The following is an 18447-nucleotide window of genomic DNA, read 5'->3' on the forward strand; positions in this document are numbered from 1 at the left end:
TTGTATTGAAAAGCTCTTGCCCCTATCTCGCCACTGCAAAACCTTTCGCTCAAACTAACCGCAGAAGTTAGGTCACACCCCATTATTATTATCGCCTCATGCAAGATTAAGATTTTACATCGGTTTTATTGGACACCCTCTAGATTGTATAGGCTTGGTCTTAAAGACACACCCACCCGCTGGCTATGTCAATCAGAGGATGGAGACACAACCCGTGTCTTTTGGGGGTGTGTTAAGATCCAGAAGTTCTGGTTGAAAGTTCAGAGTCTTATATGTGATGTATTGGGCACTCGGCTTTCACTTTACCCCAGACTCTTTATTTTGGGCGATGGGGTGGTCATCGACATTGAGAATGGGTCTTAATGAGTGTCATGATCAGCAGACAGGTTATTTTAAGGAGTTGGAAAGCTCTCATTTCATGAGTGGTGCTCGGAGATGGGGTGGGTGGAGGCCTTTGAGGAAGGGATTTATAGAAGGCTGGGAAATCTGGGGGTTATATGATAGGAAATGGGGCAGATATTTGGCCTTTTTGGAAGGCTTTCGGGGAGGGGTAGTGGAGTTTTTAATGTATTTGTGCAATTTGATTATTTTTTGGAAGTATGCTTTTTATTTATTTATATATTAATTATTTTTTTGTGTGCGTGTGTTTTGTGTGTTTTTTTGTTTCCAAATATTTATGATCACTGGGGTGAGTGTTTGTGTCAGGTGGGAGGTGTTCGAGTGGAAGGGTTTAATTATATATAATTTTATTCCACATTTTCTGTGATGTTTATTTAATATGTTGAATGGAATCAATAAAAATGGTTTATAACAAAAAACATCAGACTCCTGAAATCCTCATCCATCACAAAAATTGTGTCTGGCATCCAATTCCATGCTAATTGTCATTCCCCTACACCCCAGCATATTTTCTAATCCCTTGCCTACTGATCAAAGGAGTCAGAAACTCCTGCCCCTCTGTCCCCGACAAGGGACAAGGGGAGAGAGCGAGTGGGATAAAGATGAGCCAGAGGCGCCAGTTCAAGAGAGAGAGAGAGAGAGAGAGAGAGAGAGATAGCGCCTCATGCAGCTGTGTGAGTTATTAAAACGTACTTCGACTGTTCAGCCGTTTCCTGCCTCCTCCTTGCCCACCTTACCCTGTTACTTTCCTCCTTCACATATTTTGGCACCAATGCTATGGGTTAAGGTTGGCAAGGAGGAGGTGTGAACCGGTTGATCAGTCAACATAAACAAGAAGACACACACACAGCAGCTGCATGTGTCTCTCTCTCTCGAACTGGTGCCTCCAGTTCATCTTTACCCTTTACTGTATCTATCTGTCTTGTGTGTAAATGAATGAGGAAAAGGTTTTCAATATCCAAAAATGACAAAAAAGTGTCTTAGGTAATTATTAGCCATTATGACTTGTAAGCACATATTTCAAGTATTCTGAAGCCATTTCTTGAGTTTAACTCATTGACTCAATGATCTGGTGGCAGCGGGTAACATCTCAATATTACAGTTTTTCTCAATTGCTTTGGTTCATTTCTCGAATGAGAATAATTTTTTTTCAAAACAATAAGTTCAAATCTCTGAACAATTAGTTTCTTGTTCACACCAGATTTGAATTATTATTCATTATTCATAAGCAAATTGCACGTGTTTTGACAAAAGTGTGCAAAAGAGTAAGTACAATTATCTACTATTTGCACAATAACTAAATGTACATGACTTGCTGATCAAAACTGACGAGTTGATTCTCAGTGAAATTGTCATACTCTTCACAACTGCTAAATATTATTGCATCTTGTGAGCCATCACATACAAAATTATTCATTCAGTTATCAAAATCTGTCAGATATACATGTATATTGCATAAATATCTATGACATGGAATGTTTGTGATAATCTCTAAATCTTTGGCTAGACCAACAAGAGCAACAGGATGTACACCAAGTAGATGAGAACTTGAGTGTTATGTACTGCGAGGAGGTCCAATTTACTGTTTTTTACAGAACTACCACCGTTTTGTTCATTGTTGTGTTTTATTTTTTGCATGGATACCATTTTGCGGAACTTTTCTGTTCACAATATATGACTTTACATGTAAGAAATGCGTAAAAATGGACATACAAATGTGAATTTTCTGTTTACATATAACACATGGATACAAAAATAAATCTACTATATACATACAAATGTGCATATCCTTTTTCTGTGTACTACAGTATTGTACATTATTTACTTTTGCCAGTAAATTTTTACCTACTGTTGAAATTGGTATTTAAAAAGCTCATTGTGATACACAATAGCATTCAGCAAGACAAAACTGACATTATTGTGTAGTACATTAAGCAGTTAGTGTCAACAAAAATGTAGAACAAAAATGTAATTTATATATAACAAACATTTCCATGGTTGACTCTCATGGTGAAAAGGAATACTAAACATTTTGACCAGTACGGCTCACACGATGACAAAATGCTTTCATTTTGGCAGCATTGGCCAATTTACTGACACAATAACTAGGTTTTGAAGCATGAATTCAATGTTTTTGGTGAGTTACTACATTTTACAGACATGAAACACTGCTGTGAATGTGATGCCCCATAAAACAGTTGTGACAATTGCACTTACAGTTTAGAGAATGTTAAGACTGTTTCCAAAAATGAGCCAAAGCGGCTGAGAAAATCTGTAACAATACATCAACAACAATTGTGCCTTAAAGTTGCAATTACGACTTTACATACTGTATATAATATTTTTCATAATTACGAGATATAAACTTACATTTTAGATGTAATTTCATGCAATTACAAGATTTATAGTTACATTTACATATTAGCTGCATAAATGTCTTCTATTTAGAAACACTGGATGGCAGTGTTGCATTTGAGACCTCACTCGAAATTTCAGTCACCAAGGAACAGTTCACAAAAAAATTCTGACAAACTCCCCCTCATGTTGTTACAAACCTATATGACCGTCTTTTTCCTGTGGAACACAAAAAGAGGAAAAATATTTGTGTAAAGTGATCAATGGAAAGGAGGAGGCGAGAACCGGCTTTTCAATATAAATAATAGTTTAATGATAAACTTAAAAGACAGCATAAAAACACACATGACGGACATGTCCGTAAACTATCTCTCTCTCCCGCACGATCCTCTGCAGTCGACCTTTATCCCTCACGGAGGCTTAATTAGCCTAATACAGGACTGTGTGTGTAGGATCACGACCCGGCCCCGCCCTTTGCCCTGTCACAATTTGGCAAGATGATTGGGGTACAATTTTCTTTTTTCTTTTGTTTTTTCATTTTAGGGAAAAAAAGAGCCGCATGAACATTCTTCAAATTTTTCCCACTTGTATTCGACAGAGAAACACAAGTTATATGGGTCTGGAATGATATGAGGGTGGGTAGCCTAAATGTCACCAGAATTTCACTTTTGGATGAACTATCCTTGAAATTTTACAGTCAACAAGTTTTTTTTTCTTCATAAACGTCTACTTTTCCCCTTCATTTTCATTTTTCATACGTGTAATCCATCCTGCGCTGTTTGGTCTACAAACATGAGTGATAGGCCTACTGAAATCATACGACATGATCATACAACTTATTCTTTTAACTATAGTATATCTAAATATCCCATAGACTTAGGAGGGACCCGATCCATAACCAGAATATAGAGACTAGGTGTGGACTCTTTTAACTTGGACCATTCAACAACCACCTAGCAATACCCTGCAACCACCCACAACACCCACCTTCAAACTGGGTTTCAGGGACACCCAGGGGGGAGAAGGGGATGCTTTTTCCATCATCAGACATTTTATTTGACAATATTAAAGTTTAATTCTGCTACAAATAACTTAAAATAAATTATTTAGAAAAATACCAAATAAAAAAATCTCGAAAAAGATAAGCTGTCAATTTATTACAAAAGAAAATATTTTCCAGCTGGTATTTGAATAATTTGTATATATAAATATCAAAGCTAATTATTTACATTACATGTTGTCTTTATTAGAGTGCTCACTATGTTCCTCACACAAAATAAAGGGGTCTTTATACAGTATGTGAAAATATAAAGCTGCCTTTTTATTCAAGGAATGGGGCCTCTCGCAATATTTTGGGGTCCATGCCATCAAAAAGTTTGAAACCCCTACGTATTGCAATCTTAAATGACTAACACCTATTTGTTTATTTTATTATAATTGTTTTTATACACTAAGCGTACACGTGTGAGGTCACATGGTCACAAAATGTCCTGTATAACAATAAATAAAAAAAATAAATGTGAAAAAGAAGAATAAAGATTGAACAAACGTTTTTGTTTCACATTAATTTTTATTTTATTTATTTTTAATATGCTATAAATGATATAGTCTAACATCTTTATTTTTTCCCCTTTTCCTCTATGTTTTAATCAATGTTTAATCAGTGCTCAATGTTCTTTGTTTTGATCATGTGAAATATTAATAATTATAAAATTAATAAAAAAAATAAAAAAATAAATAAAAAACATTGAACAGATTTATCAGAAGATAAATTGAAGACGTCCTGTGAATCTTTAGGACCCTGTGGAACGTCAACGCGCCGACACAAAGAGCGCAGATACGGCAAACGTGAGTGCGTTGTAGTGCATAGACATCAACAGTCCAGCCGTAGCATCCTGTTTACCTGGTCTGATCGCAGTCGTGATTACACGTCTGTCAACATGCAGTATAATCGACATCGCGTCCGCATGAAAGGTTTTTGGTGGTGATCGTTTTTTCTTTTTCACTAAAGAGATAGACGACTTCTTGAAACGAGGACACAAACTGGACACTTTGGACTTTTATTTGTTGCTCTGCTCCAAAAATAACATTACTATAAAAGGATGTCCGACACGAACATTTAGTCAATGAGATTATTCGTTATTCAACATAACATTTACTGACAGCTACACCAGCTCACCTTGAAAAGGTAAGTTACCAGTCAGATCACGAACTTGTACAGCAAATGAACGATTGCACCAAGATGACATCAGTGCATCAGAGGCTTTCTGAAGCCTGGCAACAGAAACCTCTCTCTTGGTCTGTCTGTCTAACTAACATTTGATCTCATTCTTGCACTGATGCATTTTACGCATTGGACCATAAAGCATCACTTGATGCACTGGCTCGTTTATGAGAGTTGATTGATTCATGATTCTGCCATGATCTAAAGAAATGGGAGATGATCCCACTCATAACATTTTAATATTTGCATTGGTATGTTTAGACTGGTTGGTTATGTGAAACATTTACAAGCAGCCTAATATAATAACGTTGTTTGTGTGTACACGCGGATAGCTGACGATTGAGGTACCATGGAGAGCTCCAGGACGCACGGCTGTTTTTGAACGTTCAGAATTGATTTGCAGTGCAAAACCCTTTCAAGAATGAATTCCCATTGTTCGACATTTCATGGTTTATTTAACGAGAGAACCTAATGTTATGGAGTTATACATTTGTTTGAATTAAGTGTGTTTAATAGAATGTGACACCTGAGGTTTAAATCCAGTAAGTCTCTATTAATGAAAATGGAAGCATCTGTTTTTAGATAACTGATAAAATTGAAGAAGGAAAGAACATGGAAAAGCATGTAGTGAATCACATTGTTTTATAATCACAACACTCAAAAAAAGGAAAAATGTTAAATGCATGTAGCTTCATTTCAGGTAAAATAAAACATTTGTTTGGTGACATGTTGTTAAAACTGCACATTTGGAGGAATCCATTGTTTGATGTCTCATTATTACTAAGATGGAAACCCATTGAAGCTCAAGCGATATGAAATCCAGAGCATTAAATATCTATGATTGTCATGAACCAGTCAAGAAAATGTACTGGTCCCACTTTACTCCAAATCTAAAGAAACAAACAAGAAATTATATTATGCTTATAGAAAATTAAATCTATTTAGAGATTATTTTTACATTGTGACATTATTTTCATGATAGTTACCACATTTTACCCCAAATTCTCTTAACCGCAATGCAAAAAATATGTTTATTATGATATTCTCTTTAACGCAACATGAAAAAATAATATATATTATTTAAATTGTCTAGTATGTATACACATGTATACAGAATAGTCGTGCTCCCTTGGTTCTGCCTTTCATTTTTGCTGATTTAATTAATAAAATCATTGTACGCTGGTCACGTGCTGCAATGCGAGGTTCGGACGTGTGAACTAGCACTTTGCTAGTTTTGATACTTTTAATGATATAAACCGGTGAGATTTGATACAGCCTGATCCATAAATGTTCTAGGAAGACAACATGTCAAAGAATTTATAATCATTGGGCTCTGCAGACATTAAAAGGCACTTAAATGCTCACGCTGATGCCCCTCCGGAGGCCTTGGACCAGGGAGTCAATTTGGCCGGAGAAGTGAAAGAGATTCAGTGTGAATTGCTGAACATGTCAGCAAAGCTGGTGAAGGTTGTTGCTGACTTGGAGGATCTTGCTGCAATACATCGATCGATCACTGCCATGGAGACTAAATTCTTTGATAGGATTACAAGAGTGGCATATGTCGAGAAGCAGATAGATTATCTGGAGTCATCGGAGAGGGAATTAGCTGCTAATCTGCTAGCGACCAAGGTGGACTTGGAGCGTGTCTGGGAAAAGTTGGAGGATAAGGAAAATTGTAGTCTGCGGAACAACGTATGAATTGTTTTCCTGTATGAGCAGAGGGTAAGAATATGGTGGAATTTCTGGAAGGGCTCTTTCCGAGTCTGCTCAACATAACAGGCAATAAGATGGAAATTCAGCTCGGAGATCCGCCGAGGGAGAAAGGCTCCGATCATTTCTGGCCAAATTTCTGAAATCATTCAATAAAGATCTTGTGTTACACGAGGTGAGGAGTGAAGGAAGGCTTTCTTGGAAGAATTACAACATTTTCTTTTTCCCAGACTTTGCGAATTCGACAAGAGAGAAACGCGATTCAAACGCGATTCAAGGAATGCAAGAAACTCTTACATCAACAGAAGGTTGCTTTTGCACTGATGTTCCTGGCCAGGTTGAGAATAGATGCTAAGGATGGCCGCAAATATTTACATGTCCCCAACAGGTGATGTCCTTCATGGAGTCAATGGAGTGAGTGGGTCATTGTGTGGTGCTTGCGTCGCAGCTGAGTGGGCTTGACTCACTGAACATCTTTTTTCAGTTTTTTTTTTTGTTCGGGGTTTGATTGTTGCACCAATGTTGTAATGTGGTCTTTATAATTTAGTTTTTGACACACAATCAATTTTTTCTAATACGTCAAAATGTCAAGTGTTAATATGAGTGGATTGTCTCTCTCCACATGGAATGTGAATGGGTTGGGGCACCCATTTTCTAAATGTTATTCAAAGTTATTCATTTTCTAAAACGTAAGAAATATGATATAGTGTTTCTTCAAGAAACGCATCTTTCCCTGCAGGATGCTGAAAATTGGGGAAGATATGGGGTGGGCATGTTTTCTTTAGAGCTGGCTCAAGTAAGAGCAGGGGAGTCATTACATTGATTAGTAAACATCTACAATTCAAATGTCTCAAACAGATTAAAGATAAATTAGGAAGATTCATTATTGTTTTAATGAATAGCAGAACATAGCAGAAATTCAGGGGCAAATATTGATTTTGGCTAATATAATATATATATATATAATATAATAGCACCTAATGCTGATGATCAGGGCTTTTTTTTTATAGATCTTGAAGGGAGGTTGCAAGTCGCTGGCACCCCTCATGATATAATATTGGGAGGAGACTTTAATCTATTGATGGACTCAGTCCTTGATCATAGTGAAGCAAAAGTGTGTAAGCCCCCTAGAGCAACATTGACGGTTCACAGGATGTGTACAAATCTGGGTCTTACAGATATTTATAGACTTTGAACCATCTGGTTGGGACTATAATTTTTTTTCATCAGTTCACAATATTTATTCTAGAAGTCGCTTATTTCATCTGGTGTGGATTGCTCAATTGGAAACATCTTCGTCTACTGATGAAGATATTAGAAACTTTGTGGAACCATTAGAACTCACTAAATTGATGACTGAGCAAAAAAATTATCTTGATTTTGAGATAACCTTGGAGGAGCTGGGCGAAGTAATTAAGGCCTTGCCTACAGGCTAGGCTCCGGAGCCAGATGGGTTTGCCGCTGAATTTTATAGATCTAATGCTACAGAACTGGCTCCACTTTTGCTAGAAGTTTATACAGAATCCTTAAAGAATGGAAAGCTTCCGCCAACCATTAGGGGTATTAGTGGGTGTTAAGTATTGATTCGGTTTGTATATGTTTTGCTGTTCTTTGTTTAATATATGAATCAATAAAAAAATGTTAATCACATTAAAGAAAATCATTGTACAACAGTATGATTTTACTGTAATACAGTAAAACATGACTGTGTTATGGTAATGAGAACTGGGGTTTAAAATGTACTTAAGTGTCCTAAAAATAATGTCACTAAAAATAATGTCACAATGCAAAGAAATCTTAATTGGCCTGAATGTGGACTTTATTTCATTGATGCAAAATATAATTATTTTATTTATTTCTTTATTTATTTTTTCGTTTTGATTTGGGGTTAAATATGACCATTTTCAGACATCTCTTTAACTTGTAGATAAAGCTGTAATTACTTTCCTTGTGGCCCTGTGATGCAGAAGAAACACTTTAGAAAGCTGATGTCCAAAGTGCTGAGATCAGATATTAGAGGTCCTACTCTTTCCAGTAATTGCTTACAGGACGCACCTGATGGTGTGATGGATTTTCTGTGCTCATGGCAGTAAACTCTAAATCAGATCAAGATGCTGCACCCATTAGGTGCCACTAGCAGTGGGCACAAAAATAGTTTTCCTGCTGAACATAGCAGAAAAGAAAGTGTATGCATTGCTGGGAATTTGGCCATTGGGTTTTTATAATGCAGTGGTACAGAGGTCTAGGATAAATGATCTAGACATGCATTAGATAAGAGCAACCAATATTTGCATGGCTGGGAATCAACAATTGAAAGGTCCTTTGAGAGTTCAGAGGAAAACAGCTAATGCTTTTTTTACCTTTTTAGCTTGATTACTCAGACATTAGATACTATCTTCAATATTCTGTGTAAAAAAGATTAAATTCACTTTGTTAGAGGCTTCTTATGTTACTAGAGTAATTAATATGCATTGGTAAATTTGCATTACCCTGTATAGGACAAAATCATGCAAGATAGACAATATAGTATTCAATATAGCACTTAAGCATCACAAAACACCACATACTTCATATTGTATTACGAATGCAGTAATGGCGCTGAGGGAGAAATACAATGACTTTAGAAACCATGTATTTTGTCTAAAAAAATGTATTCTTAACTTCAGTGTAGTTTGTTTTTAGCTTGCATTGTAGCTAATTACTTTTTAAAAGAGTAGCTTGACTGTAGTTTAACTACTTTTAGTTATGAGTATTTGTAGCTTGGGAAGCTACAGTTTTATAGTAGCTTCCCCAATAGTGCATTAAAGGCAGTACAGCAAATACTACCATGATGTACTATACATTTTTTACAATTATAATAATCATAATAAATTTTTCCGCACAGTAATGACAATTTTAGTATTTTGCATTATGGTAATGAGACTTGGGGTGGAACTGTGCTTATTGGTCATGAAAACAATGTCCCAAGGCAAAAAAATTAAAAAGTCCTAAAATAGCACACTTATCCCTCTATGAAATCGGAAATATCAGGTTGATATTTATTTCTCTAAAATCGGTCTGTGCTTACTGAAATGTGAAACAATGCCCCCCAATTATACGACAAAATTCTTACCGATTTCAATGCTGGATTTGAACCGGGTCTTGATCACACTTTTTTTTAAACTAAATATAATTTCTGAGTTCTCATAGATTTTGGGGTGAAATATGACCAGGACATGTTCTTGACAGGTTTTGTGAGATTCACCCATTCACTGATATTAATCTTCTATTAACCCCTGTTTTTTCACCTCTTTTGATGTGTCAGGATCTTCCATCAGTTTTATGACCATGCTCATGTGCATTCTTGCAGGATAGACGGGAGCAAAACTTGAACCTCATGCCTCAACAAAGTAATTCGTGAGGCAAACCTTTCCCCCGCACCAGTGCTCAATAGACCAGCATGGAGAAAGGGGTCAGAACAAGATTAGAAACTGGAGCGGCAGATGAAAAAGACCCTCTCCCTCAAGGAAATGCACCAATGTCAGGGAGCGGGGACTTAGGACATGAATGTTGCAAACGTAATGGCTTGATCAATACTCATAACTTAATGGTGGAGACTAAGGAAGGACTGGTGACTGTCTATTCTGCCCCACAGTATCAGGGCCATGTGGTGTCCAAGGACAAAAATGGGACACAGGATGGTAGAGGGCCCCAACAGTTGCTAAACCCTAGCACCCTGCCCCAAGCTATAGACCCTTACAACAGACCCAACCTCATTCTTTATCCCGAGAGCATGTTGAGAGCATGGGGTGAAGGAGGGGACTGCTGCGAGACCACCTTTATTGAGGACATGACCCCTGCCTCTTCTGGAACAGCTATCGCTAAAGATGGATTTCTGTTCACTGACAGCAAGCTTCTAGATCTCTCTATGGAAGATGCCAAGATCCAGACACTGTCCTATGATGTAGATGATGATGATGATGATGAATTTCCAGAACTTGAGGTGAGAGATTAAATACTATTACACTTTAAAGGTGCAGTATGTGAGATTCAGAAACCCTTGTTATTAATGAAACCTGTGGCCGTTAAGTGAACTGCGCTATTTAAGCAATATCACTCGAGCAAGAGTGCGATATGGCCCTGTATCAGCACTGCTGTGATTCGGCCGCAGGCCAGGTGCTGTAGGTAATCAAGTTATCCAATTTACAGGGAATGCTACCAAATACTAACAAAGTGTATGTAAACTTTTTAAACATTTATTTAACTTCAAGGAACCATACCATGGTTGTTATTTCTTCTATACATCATGCCAGCAAGAAACGTACCCTGATATACAGTACATTTTGTAAATTCATGCGGGACTATAATTACAACAACCCAAAAATGTTTTATGAAAAAAAAATATTTCTTACACATTTTACATATGTACTACACTCACCTAAAGGATTATTAGGAACACCTGTTAAATTTCTCATTAATGCAATTATCTAATCAACCAATCACATGGCAGTTGCTTCAATGCATTTAGGGGTGTGGTCCTGGTCAAGACAATCTCCTGAACTCCAAACTGAATGTCAGAATGGGAAAGAAAGGTGATTTAAGCAATTTTGAGCGTGGCATGGTTGTTGGTGCCAAACGGGCCGGTCTGAGTATTTCACAATCTGCTCAGTTACTGGGATTTTCACGCACAACCATTTCTAGGGTTTACAAAGAATGGTGTGAAAAGGAAAAACATCCAGTATGTGGCAGTCCTGTGGGCTGAAAATGCCTTGTTGATGCTAGAGGTCAGAGGAGAATGGGCCGACTGATTCAAGCTGATAGAAGAGCAACTTTGCCTGAAATAACCACTCGTTACAACCGAGGTATGCAGCAAAGCATTTGTGAAGCCACAACACGCACAACCTTGAGGCGGATGGGCTACAACAGCAGAAGACCCCACCGGGTACCACTCATCTCCACTACAAATAGGAAAAAGAGGCTACAATTTGCAAGAGCTCACCAAAATTGGACAGTTGAAGACTGGAAAAATGTTGCCTGGTTGCCAATTTCTGTTGAGACATTCAGATGGTAGAGTCAGAATTTGGCGTAAACAGAATGAGAACATGGATCCATCATGCCTTGTTACCACTGTGCAGGCTGGTGGTGGTGGTGTAACGGTGTGTGGGATGATTTCTTGGCACACTTTAGGCCCCTTAGTGCCAATTGGGCATCGTTTAAATGCCACGGCCTACCTGAGCATTGTTTCTGACCATGTCCATCCCTTTATGGCCACCATGTACCCATCCTCTGATGGCTACTTCCAACAGGATAATGCACCATGTCACAAAGCTCGAATCATTTCAAATTGGTTTCTTGAACATGACAATAAGTTCACTGTACTAAAATAGCCCCCACAGTCACCAGATCTCAACCCAATAGAGCATCTTTGGGATGTGGTGGAACGGGAGCTTCGTGCCCTGGATGTGCATCCCACAAATCTACATCAACTGCAAGATGCTATCCTATCAATATGGGCCAACATTTCTAAAGAATGCTTTCAGCACCTTGTTGAATCAATGCCACGTAGAATTAAGGCAGTTCTGAAGGTGAAAGGGGGTCAAACACAGTATTAGTATGGTGTTCCTAATAATCCTTTAGGTGAGTGTAAGTAATGCCAAGCTATAGAAAGTCAAATTCATTCAATTGTTTATTTTGTGTACAGGAATATTGATTATTCATGTTTTTGAGATGTTACAGACATTACAGCTGTTTTTATATAAAGCTGAATAAATAATCCTGATAAAAGTAATGACCAGCATCATCCAATCACTGCCAACCATGTTATAATAAAATTTAGCATTATACAATTCTGAATCTATGTACTGATTATATTTGTCCCATGTCTACCAAACATGTTGAGTGGTCCAAAGATCATCTGATCAACTATTTAGTGAATAACTGTGTGCTGTCTGTCTGCACAGGTCTCAGAACAGTTCAAAATGCACCTTATTTTCATCCTAACTCCATATAAAGCTTCTGAAAGCAACAATTTTCATCTTTTGCATGAATACATTATTCTCAATGTGAAAATACACAGTATATATAGGAATGCATTTACTAATGTTAATTAATAGATCCGTATTGTTCAATGATAAAAAAATTATAATAAAAGAAATTGATATTAAAATGAAGCAATATGCCTCACAGATATGTTATAGTTGAAAAGTTTTCAAAATAACTAACATGCTTTTTCAACATTTGAGGTAATAAGGTCCCATTTTCCACATATGTGGACTTCGTGTTTATCAGCACGCTGACGCCAGAAAATGAATGTTTTTTTTAAAGCAGCATATCAAATGAAACTAGAGACGTTCATCCAAACAGGTTTCGATAAATAACATAAAGAGGTTTCTTACCAGAGGCACTGTTGGTGTTGCTGTGCCTGTAGTAGCGAGATCATGGTGTTGTGTCACGTGATGTGCTGCAGCAGAAGTTTAACCCTTAATTGACAGTGTATAGTCAGTTTTCGGTCAGTTTAAATACATTTTAATTATGCGTTGCGTATTGCGAAGCCAAAATACATGAGGTTAAGGTGATATCTTTGTTGATGTTTTCATTTTTATTACAATATTCAACCAATGGATAAAAGGGAGATTTTAAAATCTTAATCTTGAATAAAAAACTAAATTATGAGATGGCACACCTAAGGCTGCAATTATCTTCAAAACAAAGTTTGATGGGAACCTCACTGGGGTCGTTCACTCCACCGGACGCATTTAGCATCAGTTTTATGTAAAGATGCGCTAGACGGGCATCTTTGTCCGTTGTGCAGTAGCGCACCATTTTTTTGTTAAAATATCCAGGTTAAAAAGAACATGTCTTAGCAGTTTGAATGGCCATATAAGGGACCAATTTAGAAGGCTTTATATATAGTAGGCACAAACTTTACATTTCACACACATAGTGTTTTTCATGTGAGATGCTTGCTTGACTCACAATTGATTTCAATAGGGTTTAACATTAGCATGTTGCTAGGCTAACAATGACATACTCTAGTAAGCATAAAAATACAAAGCACACAAAAATATTGGGTAAAATAAAACAAATTGAGTTTGCTGAATATCCAATAAAATTATATTGAATGAAATATATTTAGAATCTACAGTTTTCTCACTTTGTTCACCATCTTGAATAGATTTATTCACTGAGCTGTCACAATGCCTTCTCACTATGAAGGACGCATGGAAGGCTACCTTAAAATTTGGCCAAATAGAGGTAGCTTAGAAGGCAGCGTTTTTATGTTTATGATAGTGCCTATGATACCTTAATTGCTGTCTAAATTGGCAGCTCATGAGGTTTTAGAACAGAACTATTTGGTAAAGTGCTCCTTAGTGCTCTTAAGTAATCCTTAACAATTTAAACCGCACTTGGTCCAATGGTATCGAAAGGGTGAGCTCAGTCTCATGGTGTTGTTACACTGCATTTAAGACCATTCTATCATGGTGGTGCTGATCTTTGTGAGAGCATCCTGCCAGATGAATGGGAGAGAGAGAGAGAGTGGGCGATCAGAAGAGTGCAGAGAGTGAAAAGAGAGCCGGTCTGGACAGCCAGTTTCCCGCTGCTGCCCGCCTGTTTGCACCACCTGTTCTGAGACCGCTGTGCTGTTCTAAGAGCCCTACGCAAGTGTGCTGCAGAGGGAAACATGCAGATGTGCTTTGGGTTGTGTCTCAATTATTCCTTTTTCAAATGAATAAGGTGATCTTTAAAAGGTCTTACCCAATGAATTCCTTGAAGGAATAGTTTACCCAAAAATAAAAAATAGATTATTATTTATTCACCCTCATGTCATTTTGAACATATATGCTGGTATTTGTTCCTGTGGAATTCAAAAGGAGAGATTTTGAAGGATCCCCATGTAGCTCTTTTCCATACAATGACAGTTCATGGTGACCATGGCTGTCAAGCAAAAAAGGACAAAAAAATCACCATAAAAGTAGACAACTTAAGTAATTACTTATTCTAAAGACATACAATAGCTTTGTACGAGGAACAGATGGAAAGTTGTTATTCACTAATGTCTTTTCAGAGAATAAGACGACTTGGAATATAGATCCTGTAAGGGTCAATGACAAATAAGGTTGTCTGAGGTGATACAAATTTGAAATCTTTTAAAACTCTTGTTTAAAACCCATATATATATATATATATATATACACTCCGATCAGCCACAACATTAAAACTACCTGCCTAATAATGTGTAGGTCCCCATTGCGCCACTTAAACTGCGCCAACCCGCATCTCAGAATAGCATTCTGAGATTATATTCTTCTCAACACAATTGTACAGAGTGGTTATCTGAGTTACCGTAGACTTTGTCAGTTCAAACTAGTCTGGCCATTCTCTGTTGTCCTCTCTCATCAACAAGACATTTCCATCCACAGAACTGCCGCTCACTGGATGTTTTTTGTTTTTGGCACCATCTGGAGTAAATTGTAGAGACTGTAGTGTGTGAAAATCCCAGAAGATCAACAGTTACAGAAATACTCAAACCAGCCCATCTGGCACCATCAATCATCCATGCGATTATCTAATCAGCCAATCATGATGCAGCAGTGCAGTGCATAAAATCATGCAGATATGGGTCAGGAGCTTCATTTAATGTTCACATCAACCATCAGAATGGGGAAAAAAAATGTGATCTCAGCAGGGGCGAAAATTTCATCAAAATGTTGGGGGGGACAATAAACATAACAACTCTCAAGAGCAATTTTTGAAGGGGTTTTTTTGTTGTTGCCCCGTTTGCATTTGTATTATTTTATTTCTTAAACAATTATTCTAAGAATATATCATTATATTATTTAAAATGCACATATTTTAATGATATTTTGGGGGGGGGACAACCCTCAGATAGGGGGTCCTGACTCCCCTGACCCCCCCGCGATTTCCGCCTGTGGATCTCAGGGATTTTGACCATGGCATGATTGTTGACCTTAAAAAAATTGGCCTTTTCATTAAAATTTCAATACAGGTCTTAAGGGGTCGTCTTTTTGGCCACTTGACAACAGAATGGCATGTTGGTTACTCCACCTAACTTTAACTTAGTGAACAGATGTTTTTTAAAAACATATATATATATATATATATATATATATATATATATATATATATATATATATATATAGTAATTTAAAGATTATTCCAAACTACTCATGCCAACGTTTCTTTTTTCAAGAATTTCAGCTTTAATGAAACCTTATTTTTACTGTCTCTAGACGGTTACACCACTTAGAATGTTATTTTAACTTAAAAAATATAAAAATGACTTTGACTTCAGAAATTGAAAGTATCTTCATCATGGAAGAGGTGCATTCAAGTAATTGTTGTGTGTGAATTGCATTTTTGATATTCTTTTGAATAACTTAATAGATCCAGACAAAATAATAATAATAAAAAAAGAAAAGAAAAGAGAACAAAAAAACCATGATGTCATTGACCCATGAACTAATACTATGATATTTTGAAGGTTTCTTTTTTGTGTGTTCTTTTTGGATATGGACAGATATAGTCAATATGAACTGTAATTGTGAAAAGAGCTGTGTCAAGATGTTTCAAAATCAGCAAATGTTTTAAAACGAGAGTCAGTAAATATTGAGAGAATTAAATTGATTTGGTTGGACTATTCCTTTAATGAAGATTCCAAAATTCCACCATTCACTGGAAAGTTTTCCTGACATCCGATTCTTTCTTTTGATATTCAAGGAATGCTTTAGACAATGTAGAATGTCATTGCATGTTACTCCTGCAAGCAACACGTTGTAATTGTTTCCACACTGCACACACTGCAAAACCATCTTCACATACTTACATGTCTGTTTTGGGTATTCCATAATACAATCTGAAGGCCTAATCAAAAATCTACTTTATGGAGACATTAATCAGTCTATTAAATGTGGGGAATGAAAGCCTGATTGCTTTGTCCTAAAAACAAAAAACCCTGTCAGACAGGAAAGCATGCGCAGCGTCTCCGATGACTCACATAACACTTTTCAATATTGCTTTCATGAGCACATAGCTGTTCTTATGTCTGCAGCATTCTTACTTAGGCAGAGAGAACTCTATCATGCCTCCAAGAAATGACAGGGCAGCAGCTCTCTTTCATTATCACAGCCTTTAGAATATGTTTGACCTTTTTGAAGTTCATTTCGGAATCAAATTAATGGAACACTTGACATTCCTATTATGCAGGCGCACTTCTCAATCAGCTGCATCATTGCATCTCCCCTCACGTTGCTACACATGACACACTGTTTGGAATAATATGAGCCAGGTTTGAAGTGCAACGTGCCATCTCACTGAAAAAGCCAATTTGAGCAAATGAGAGCGTGCAAGATGTGTGCTGAGATTTGTCGATGCGGTTGGATGGAGCTCAACAATGATACTGCTCATTTAACATTCATTACATTTGCATGATCAGAAATATGGCTTATCAAAAGTGTACCTAGTTAATGTAATCAAAAGAAAATGATATTCCCTTTGTTAATTTCTACACGCTTCATTGTGATATGGTTTAAATGCATTGTGGAAAATTCTCAGTGTTCACTCAGAATTCTGTACATTTCCATTGCCTTCAAATTCATCACCCAGAGGGCGTTTTTTTATGGATGTTATGTATATACAGTTATGTATAATTACCCAATGTGGTTTAAGGTAGTATATATATATTTATTTATTTGTATTTAATCTGTCAAGTATCTGTATATGTAAGACCAATTTTACAGCCTCTATAGTTGATTTAAAGCTTGAGCGATGTAGTTTCCACCCTTCATCCTGACACAGAGAGGAGCATCATCCAGGTGGTGCAGCTGAATTTGCCCATTTGAATTAACACATGCAGGGGGTCATTTTGGTGCAAATCTGTGACAAGAGAGCCAGATTGTGCAAGCTGTTTATGCCCTTATACATACAGCAAGTAAGGTTAAAAAGGCAATAATCACATTTACATTATAAACACATTCAAGCAGCTGCAACACATTACACAACATTATCATGCAAAGATGAAATGAATATATAGTCGTCCAGTTCATGTGAACTTGAGAATTTCAGTTTCTAAGAGATAGAGCACCTGATAAAATCTTGTTTTTTTTATGCTAGTTGGGGACAAAATCCTCATTAAAATAAGAGAATGTAAAGCAAAATGACAGAATTTATATTTAGTGAACAATATTTACAAACTATTCACAAAAATATGTTGTGAAAATATGTTGCCAAAAAAGGTGAAAATATGTTGCATGTACAGTAACTGTAGTCTTTAAAATAGTGCTGTATGAAGATTCAATGACAGCCAATTACAAAAGTACATTATGCCATAATACATTTTTGTATTTTCATAACTTTCATTTAACCTTCAGTTAATATGGGATTCAGTCTGATTTAAATGCTGATTATTATTGCTGTCGATTTAATGCATTAATGTAGTGCAATTAACCATATAAAGATAATGTATTAAAAAATGTACTCATTTAGTCATGACTCTTGAAAAGAACAGTTACATAATGAAGGTATGTATTTACCTACCAGAGTTATTCAAGCTTGTAACTAGGGCTGTGAATCACTTCAAATTTTTCAACTAATTAAATCACAGTTTTCTATGAATTGTGATTAAATTATGGTACATGATGCATTACAACAAACATTAAAAAAGCATCATAAATAAATGTACTTCAGGCTTTGTCTCAATGAACTTGCAAGGAATTGTTAGTCATCATTTATTTTAATTATTTACATATGTACAAGTAAAAAAA

At 36.6% G+C, this 18447-nt stretch overlaps 1 protein-coding gene across 2 annotated transcripts in view; it reads left to right on the top strand.

Annotated features, from left to right (window-relative positions):
• Positions 1-4622: 4622 nt before the first annotated feature.
• LOC127617789 (synapse differentiation-inducing gene protein 1-like) overlaps positions 4623-18447 on the top strand; it is a 56142-nt gene continuing 42317 nt past the window's right edge. For both annotated transcript variants that reach the window (XR_007967377.1, XM_052089862.1), the window contains exons 1-2: positions 4623-4942; positions 10038-10670. Coding sequence is in view for 1 of the 2 variants with exons in the window: in XM_052089862.1 (XP_051945822.1) it covers positions 10128-10670 (543 nt within the window). In the remaining variant the exon portion in view is untranslated. The remainder of the gene's footprint in view (positions 4943-10037; positions 10671-18447) is intronic.

This window comes from Xyrauchen texanus, chromosome 24 (assembly GCF_025860055.1).
Source record: "Xyrauchen texanus isolate HMW12.3.18 chromosome 24, RBS_HiC_50CHRs, whole genome shotgun sequence".
In the NCBI taxonomy this organism is placed as follows: Eukaryota; Metazoa; Chordata; class Actinopteri; order Cypriniformes; family Catostomidae; genus Xyrauchen; species Xyrauchen texanus.